The sequence below is a fragment of the Asparagus officinalis genome, chromosome 5, assembly GCF_001876935.1.
Source record: "Asparagus officinalis chromosome 5, Aspof.V1, whole genome shotgun sequence".
In the NCBI taxonomy this organism is placed as follows: domain Eukaryota; kingdom Viridiplantae; phylum Streptophyta; class Magnoliopsida; order Asparagales; family Asparagaceae; genus Asparagus; species Asparagus officinalis.
This window is the reverse complement of record NC_033798.1, coordinates 128,861,273-128,869,993: the sequence shown is the minus strand read 5'-3', so window position 1 is coordinate 128,869,993 and position 8,721 is coordinate 128,861,273. Positions and strand designations below refer to the sequence as shown.

Sequence of the window (8,721 nt, the reverse complement as noted above, 5' to 3'; positions counted from 1 at the left end):
ACGTACTCCTCGAACTTTTGCTGGTCGAATTCATATTCGACATCTTCGAGCACTGGGATCTTGATCGTCGGCTGCGGCACGACAGCTTCGGCAGCGAAGCTGTTGGCTCGATCCGCGAGGAGATCTAGAAACTTGAAGCGCCTATCTCGGATAAAGCGAGATATTTGCTCTTCTTAGTATTAACACAACGTGATAATACTAAGGATCGGGTACGGGTGATGTAGATCTGACGAAGAACTCTCTCTTGCGTTGAAGAACTGGATCCGATCTCTCCTCCTCCTCTCTGAAATCTGTGTACTTTTAAGTCTTCAATCCGGCAGGGCTTCGCTGAGGCACACAAATTCCAGATCTGAAAAAATGAGGCCTAAGGCTTGTATTTATAGGCATGAGGGATAACGGAGCGGTTAAAACGGACTACAGGGCCCAAATCCGCGTTGGGACACCCCTGGGGTGTCTCGGAATTTCCGAGACACCCTTGGGGTGTCTCGGAAAATCCGAGACACCCCTGGGGTGTCCTGGAAAATCCGAGACACCCCTGGGGTGTCTCACATTGGCCGAGACATTCCGTTGAGGTGCATTCGTCCGCTTCCGCTGTAAATTCTTCGTCCGAACTCGGATTTTAGTGATTCGAAGTGCGTTGGAAGTCTGACGAAGAGTTCTATCGGCTCCAATGGTTGGATTATCTGTAGAATGAACGAGACACGAAGGGTGTTGTTCTTTTTGTAACATCGCGGGGCTCTCGATTAGCCCGTGCCTTCGTTATCCCGAAATTCCGTCAGCTCACGTAGTTCGTCGGTTCACTTCAATCGTTCACCGACGTCAGTCGAACTCCTGTGAACCAGATAGTGACGTTCATTGTCGTTCCTTAACACTGAGCTGTTTGTGGAGACCTATAGGCAATTTTCGATGCCTACAATAAAATAACAGAAACTAAAAAATCTGGAAAAATAGCTGTTATGATGTCGTCGGTCGACTGATTAGTCGACTAATGAGCTGACCGTTACAGCGAACTGGCAGCTCATCGGTCGACTGAAGAACACGATCAGTCGACTGATGACCTCATCAGTCGACTGGTCAGTCGACTAGAACAAAACAGAAACTTTTGCTTATTCCAGACGATTTCTTTAGTCGATTGAACACATGTATCAGTCGACTGATAACACTTTATCATCCTGTTTTAAATAGTAAAACCGATTTTTAAACTCCTTTTAAAAATAGTAAATAAAATAAAAAATATATAAAACTTTGGGAAATGATTGTAAACATGAAAATGAACATGTTACAAAAACTAGTTTTTAAAAAGCACCTCCAATTTATAAAATATCATCATTTTGCAAATATGCCCAAAACATGAAAACATGTGATACTTGAATTTTGATGTTTTGACATAAACCAAGTTTTGAAACTATTGTATGGATTTATAGACTTGATAAAAGGTATAACTTATTGTTCTAAAGTCTATAAACCAAAAACTCAATATTATGCAAAAATGAAGTTTTGCACAATATGCATTTTATAAAATGATAAATATGAAATATGTATATATATATATAAACAAAAGTATATGTTTCATATTTATATAAACTTGTAAACTACAAAACCAAAAACGTGTGTGTATATAACCAAAACTTGTATGTGTGTGTATGTGATTGAGCTTAAAGTACTAATACACATAATATAAAAACCTAAACTAAATTACCCTAACTTGATTGATCTTCAATAAGCTCTTCTTGGTAAACTTACGAATGAAGCTTGAACTTGGATCTTGAACTTGAATTGCATTGCTTCATATCTATATTCCTTCCATCCTCCAAATGATATGATCGTGAAAGCTCTAGTCCATCCATCCTCCAACACATTGTTTGTCTACAATAGATAAGAAAACACAAACACTTGACAAACAATATTAGTTATAAATTGTTTGTAATAACATCATCAAAACAAAAAGGCCAACAGAATCTTCCTCTACGTACCCAATGCAAAACCCTAGATCTGAAACCCTAGAGCTCCGATACCAATTGTTGTGTGCCGTACGAAAGCGTGCTCGACAACTAAACGAGTCCGCGAGCGATGAGAGAAGAGAACCAAAATCAAATACGAGTGCAATTTACCAAAATATGACACAAATCAAACCAAACAGAGATTTACGTAGTTCGGCAATTATCTATGTCCACAGGGAGAGGATGGGGAGATTTTACTATATGAAGGAGAAATACAACGGGTTACAACTCACAAAATCACTCGAATATAACCCTAACCAAAGCTCTCAACTCTCTCACAATATCTCCATCTCAAAACGCTCAAAAGACTCACAATTCTCTCCTTAAGAAACCCTAAAAATGTGTGTTTCTATTTATATCAAAACTCAATCCAAAACAAGCCAGGAAACCTAATTCAGCCCGTATCCGTTTTCAACCGAACTCATGCCATCGGTCGACCGGCCATAAGCATGGTTTTCAACCCTGTAATTTGCATGTTGTCGGTCGACCGCATGAGCATGGTCGGTCGACCGACCAGAAGCATGATTGTTTCCTTATTTCTGGCGATTGCGTCGGTCAACCGGCCTTGCTCCTTCGGTCGACCGACCCGAGGATCCCTGTAGCTGCTTCTCAGCTTCAATTTTCCTGATTTTGCCCGCATTTTCTACACATACAACATCAACATTTTTCTTCTTAGTGCATCTATATGAGTACGGATACGAACAAATTTATGAGTGGGGCAACAAATAATCCCATATTGAAGCATTTACTTTGGTAATGAAACCCCACGCAGTGCAATTAATATATACGCATCTAACACAATTCGATCATCTTATCATCCCATATCGAAGCATTTACTTTGGTAAAGAAACCCCACGCTGTGCAATTAATATATACGCATCTAACACAACTCGATCATCTTATCCTCTAGTCTAGTCCCATAACGTGTCACAATCTCTGGATATCCGTATATTAAATAACCATCCATTCATAATTCATAATTAAATGCTTCAAGTTTTTTGTTACAATCTGAATAAAGGAAGAAAAAAAAAACGAAAAAAAAGGAGAAATAAAAATAGAAAAATAGAAGAAACCAAGTATATGGTCAGAACATGTTTCTCTCCCTCTTTCTTTTTGATTTTAAGATCAACTCCAATTCAAACAGGTTTTAGTCCATGCTTTAGTGCCGCTCTCCACACGATATCGATTCGATCAACGTCGATGGCTCCGACTTCGTGGTGAGTCCACCCCTCCAAGCTATGGACCACGCCTCCGGCATGACAAGCGTGTACCACACCTCGGTCCAATTTATACTGTTATACGGAACGTGGTATCAGAACAAGTTATACAAAATCGCGAAAAATTTCACAAAAGAGCTATTCTAAATTATTGTTTTTAAAGAGAACTACCGTAAATTTATCACAAAGCTTTCAATACCCATGTTGCCGCTAGTGACTTGTGAATGAAAGTTACCACAATTTTTTTTTTTTTTTGATATTTTCGTCTGTATTCAGACTTAACACATGCAAAAAATAAAAATAAAAATAAAATAAGTAAATAAATAAATTTGCTGATCACCTCACACATGCCAAGTCCTTGCACATCTTTGGGAAGTCTCATCGCAGCCAACTTCCCGTACGTGCAGTCCCTTCTGAAACTAATGATTGGAGGAACCACGAATTGGTGGAAGTGAGTTCCTCGAGGAGCCCACCTTTGCTCTCTCGGTGTGAGCCACTTACCCACGATCCATGTCTGCAGTCAAACACCGTGAGACAAATTATGAGTTGCCACGGTCTCCACCACTTCTACGTGTCTTGTAATACAAAAATAGTACAACTCTTACAATACACGTTGATAATACCTTGCAATTTTGTGCCGCTTGATACTTTGTGACTTGAACTAGGTACTGTTGAAACTCTACAGGAGCTTCTTTCTGGATTTTAAGAAACCTCTCTGTTGACAGGGTCAGCATCTACACAACACAACACAACAATATAAATACGAACCGATGAGCTTACAGTCAACCAAGATCACGATAATGATAATGCGTCCGATGGTTCCGATGACTTTAAAGCTCACCATTACTCGGATCTTCTTTCTGCATAGGTACAACGCGATGGCTCTCCCAAGCTTAGACGTAGCACCGGTGAGAAACACTTCACCGACGTTTGGAGGGATTTCATTCAAGATCACCGCAGCGGTTAACGTATTACCATGGACCACTCGAACTTTGAGGTTGGGGTGTTTGTTGACGAACAACGTGCCTCCACCGTTGAGCGCTTCATTCTGCATAAGCAATTTAATTAATTCTCGAATCAAAATCTTTAGAAAATTCGTCGATATATTCTCACAGATGCATGTTTGTATGCATCTGATGAACTTTTTATATATTAATGATGATGAGATGATAACACGGTTAGGGACTAAATTTACCTTGTTCAGTGCGGCCAGGCTGAGGACCTTGATGCCCATCTTGTCCGCCCTCAAGATAGCGAGCTCGATCTGATCGTTGATCCCATCCTTAGCAAAAGGCAGAAAATACTGCAAAAAAAAAAAAAAAAGTTGCATCAATATGCATTTTGTTAGTATCTGTTATACTCTTTGACGGTCGCTAATGATCCTGAGACTAATAAATTAACGAAGTTGCACCTGAAATCCGTATCTCGGAACCAGCCAAGTCTGGTGAAGTCGACCTCTTATGTTGTAGAACGAAAGCAGGAAAGTCTTCGAAAATGCCCACATGAAGAGCATGATAATAAAAGCACCAGGCCATAGAAGCAATATCCACAACCTCACCGAGAACGGAGACGAGCTAAAAGATCGAAGAATGAAGGGCGAGTGAAGAGAGAAGGCTACGTCCACAACATGGGCGAGGAAGACGAACGCAGGAACTTGATCATCTTTGGCTGCGACGAAACAAACAGTTTATAATTTATTATGTTTTAATGTGATGCACATGTTAATAGTAATCAGGCCAGGTTTAGTTTTTTTTTTAATTAAATAATTTACAATATGACTGTTTTAGCAAATCTTACCAATTAATGTAGCATGATGGAAATTATTTATGAAGGGCTAGTTTATCTAACCACAAAAGGGATCAATAATTGGAAAGTCATTGGTCAAACAACTAGCAAGTTTTAAATTTGAACGTGAGTGTTGTTCTATGAGATTAATTGCTAAATATTGCAAGCAATTAATCACCCATCTGATGTTGATATTTGGACCCACGTGGCTTTTCTAACATCAGGTGACCCACGTCTCCTTTGAAGGATATGTACATGCTACCAAGCTACCTTGCGTTAATATAATATGAACAGCCTTCATTAATTCCTAACCAAGTTTGGTCTTCAGATTCATCAACTTTATTCACATGTATCATAATAATTCTCTTTTTATTGAAGCTGTAATTTCAATTTCAGCTTTGCTGCTAAAAAAATTTCGAGTGTTGGAATGGAATTTTAAGTCACAAAAATAAAATAATGCTTGTTGTGTCAGAAGTGCATTTTTCCAGATAATTATCAGACAATTTAAAATGCAGCCTAATATATTATCAGATAATTTTAATTAATACCTGAGCTTATTTCCTTCTGTAATTCCCATGACCTGTCATTGAGTGTCCCTCCCAGTAGATCGAAAAGGGGCATAAAAAGGCAGAAATTGGAGTTCTTCTCTGTATGGTGAAGGCTATGGTAACTGCACATCAATTTAAAAAAAAAATACGTTTATTTATTGGACAAAAGTAAATGGTGTCATAAGATCTGGATGAATAGTGAACTCCATAAATATATTTGTAACTTAGACTACGAGGTTGGTTGAGGTCTGGTGAGCTGAAATTATTTGGGAGTCCCAACTGTTAAAATTGAATATTGATAACAAGATAAATATTTTAATGCCTCTTATAGCCCAGGACTAACATAGATAAAGATAATATTACCTTGATCACATATATATTGTAATTTGCTTTCGTTCATCCTTGGCACGGTCAAAAATAGAGAGGGTAATATGTAGATGGTCAAACTAAGCTAATCTAGAAAGAAACGCATTATCATAGTTAAATACTCCCATTTCATGGCTAACTGCCTTAAGAAATAAAATTATTTTTTTGTATACGTGTTACCTCCAAAGAGATGCCTCCTCGTATTTGGACTTAGCGTAAACTTAGCTTCTCGTGAGTAATCAACTATAAAGACTAATTAACTTGATGTTATAGATAAACTAATTAAATGATTTTAAAATGATGTGAAAGACAAAAGAAGAATAAAAATGGTGCAGCTTGCTTTAGATTCACCCCCTTAGCATGTGAAAAAATAGAGAATACCTAGATGGCCAAACTAAACTAACCATATCAAGAAACTCAAATGCTTAATTATCAATACTAGTTATGTTTAAGATTATGTATCATATTATTACCCATGGTGAAGGAGACTCCTTTTGCCATCTACACATACTTAACGTACACTTATATCACTTGATATCCAACTAAGCGTAATGACCACTTAACCTACTTAGCGTACACTTATATTGCTCGGTATCCAACTAAGCGTAATGGCTACTTAACCTCAATTCTCTAAGAAATTAACACCAGATATAGCCTGACTGTATCTGCAAATAGTTATATAAGCATGTCTTCATGCATGCATGTATGTATGTATATGTATATGACCGGTCACTTACGTTGGAGTGTAGACGATATATCGAAGAAATGGGAAGGCATGGAAGATTCTATGTGGGAAGACCTCAACGTTGCTATGTCCCAGGCACCTCATGAAATCAAAGAACAGAATGTATCCATAAACCAACCCCATGGACCCAAACCCCATCAAGTTGGCTCCTACGACGGGCGCACCCATCACTATACTCATGACTAGGTGCTCCAAAGGAGTCCCAAATCCAGCTGCACAAGTTACATCATGTACAGGTCAGTTACAAAATACATCTCTTCGATCTTTTACAGAAATTATACGGCATGCGCGCATTAATAATATATCAAAGAAATATCAATTAGTCATCGGATCAATTTGTATACTGATCCAGCCACGGACAGAACAATTTTGGTTGACTTACCCGTGAAAGATTGAAGAACTTTAGAAGAATGGTGGGTTGAATGGTACTTCTCAAAGAGTGGGCCTCTGTGGAGCAATCTGTGGGCACAGTAGAACAGTGGCTCAGAAACGCTCACATGAAGAAGTGCAGCCATGATCAAGCCCCTAAAATCCCATATCGGGAGGTTAATGAGAGATGGGAACATGTAGAAGAGTGCTGCTCCCATGAATACTTGCAGAATAAGGAAATTATCCCTGTTACAAAAAAATAAATAAAAAAGCATAATTACTAGGAGGAAAATACATGGAAATTAAAATTTTAGAATTTTCTTTATTAGACCCTCGAAATCGGATTTGAACACATACCAATCCCACTCCTTATCGATCTGCTCGAAGTCAACACCGTCCTTGATGATTCTTCGCCTTCGCGTGAGGAAAAGCATGCTGCTAAAAGAGAACCACGCTTGGTGAATGAAGCCTCTGAGGAGTGAGAGTGCAAGGAGGTGAAGACACCATGACGAGGACTCCACAGAAATGCCACGATCGACATTGTACCGGGAGTAGAGAACCTTGGCTACTAGAGGCCCGTACAGTAGATACTGAGCAAACACAGAATACAGGTGTCATCAGAAAATTAACTTACATTAGTTTGTGAATTAATGAAAGAAGATGAACGAGGGAAATTAAGTTTATATATTTACCTTGCAACTGCCTAAGTTGCTCCATGGCCATGATGCTAAGGGAGCAACCATTGTTTCTACAGTGAGATATATAGAAAGAGAGGCTTGAGAAATCTAGAGAAGAGAGAGAGAGAGAGAGAGAGAGAGAGAGAGAGAGATTTGGTGGTTTGCTAGTTAATATGTATATGACCCCTGCAGGGCTCAAGCTCGTAGGGGATGTGAGAATAAGAGAGGCAACACTACCATGTATATATATAAACAGAGAAAAAGGGGGAGGAGTTAAAGAGATGCTCGGAAAGAGTTCAAAGAGTCAAGACAACCAAAAGAGAGAGAGAGAGAAATGGATAGTTGGGGAAATCATCAATTCAATGAGCTGGGTATAAATAAAGATGGGTGGCAGTATGATCCATCTTTTGTTGAAGAAATAGTCAAAAGCTTCTCATTCATTCATCAGTTTTTTATTTCAATTTATTTGCATGTGAGAAGGTCTCGTACTTCTCTTTTAATTTGTTGATGATTTTGACCTTTTTAAAATCCCTATTAATCCTATGTTGTTCAGCTGCCACCATATGACTCGTAATGTGCGTTGGAGCGCCATGAGGATCGATGGAGGGCATTCGGGTCTTGATCTTGTGATTTTATTATGATTTTGCTGTCGTTAACAACTTTATGAGACGTGAGATTTTCATTGTAATATCAAAGAAAACTTAATAATTTATGGGTCCATGAGGGCATTTAAATTCCAGTGCTCTCTTTCTTAATTAGTGACAGGTTTCATTTATGTTCAATACAAGAAATGGATTTGTTGATACATATAACACTAATTTGTTAGCCTTGCTAGCTATGAGAGAGATCACAAGTTCAAGATGGTCTTACGTACATGGAGTTCCTTCATTTACCGGTTGCAACAATATTGCTATATGAAAAAAATTTGATATACAGCCCTAAATATATGTACAAGGGCATTTGGTAAGTATTAACGCAACGCGGAAGTAATAAACCTCGGAATCCACCAAGGAA

At 38.6% G+C, this 8,721-nt stretch overlaps 1 protein-coding gene across 1 annotated transcript; it reads right to left on the bottom strand.

Moving 5' to 3' along the window:
- LOC109841305 (protein ECERIFERUM 3-like) lies at positions 2,950-8,043 on the bottom strand. The gene is made up of 11 exons (XM_020410233.1): positions 7,723-8,043; positions 7,388-7,620; positions 7,044-7,276; positions 6,654-6,873; positions 5,551-5,672; positions 4,629-4,885; positions 4,413-4,520; positions 4,059-4,265; positions 3,841-3,951; positions 3,558-3,731; positions 2,950-3,292 (listed from the first exon to the last, which is right to left on the bottom strand). The coding sequence occupies exons 1-11, from the start codon at positions 7,771-7,773 to the stop codon at positions 3,137-3,139; spliced, it is 1,872 nt and encodes a 623-aa protein (XP_020265822.1). The 5' UTR covers positions 7,774-8,043; the 3' UTR covers positions 2,950-3,136.

Excerpts from the sequence above, each read along its gene's own strand:
- LOC109841305 (XM_020410233.1), bottom strand. The coding sequence starts at position 7,773 with ATGGTTGCTCCCTTAGCATCATGGCCATGGAGCAACTTAGGCAGTTGC. Across the intron at positions 7,277-7,387 it reads ATCGATAAGGAGTGGGATTG|GGATAATTTCCTTATTCTGC; the intron begins GTATGTGTTCAA and ends TTTTTGTAACAG. Across the intron at positions 3,293-3,557 it reads AAGGACTTGGCATGTGTGAG|TATAAATTGGACCGAGGTGT; the intron begins GTGATCAGCAAA and ends TCCGTATAACAG.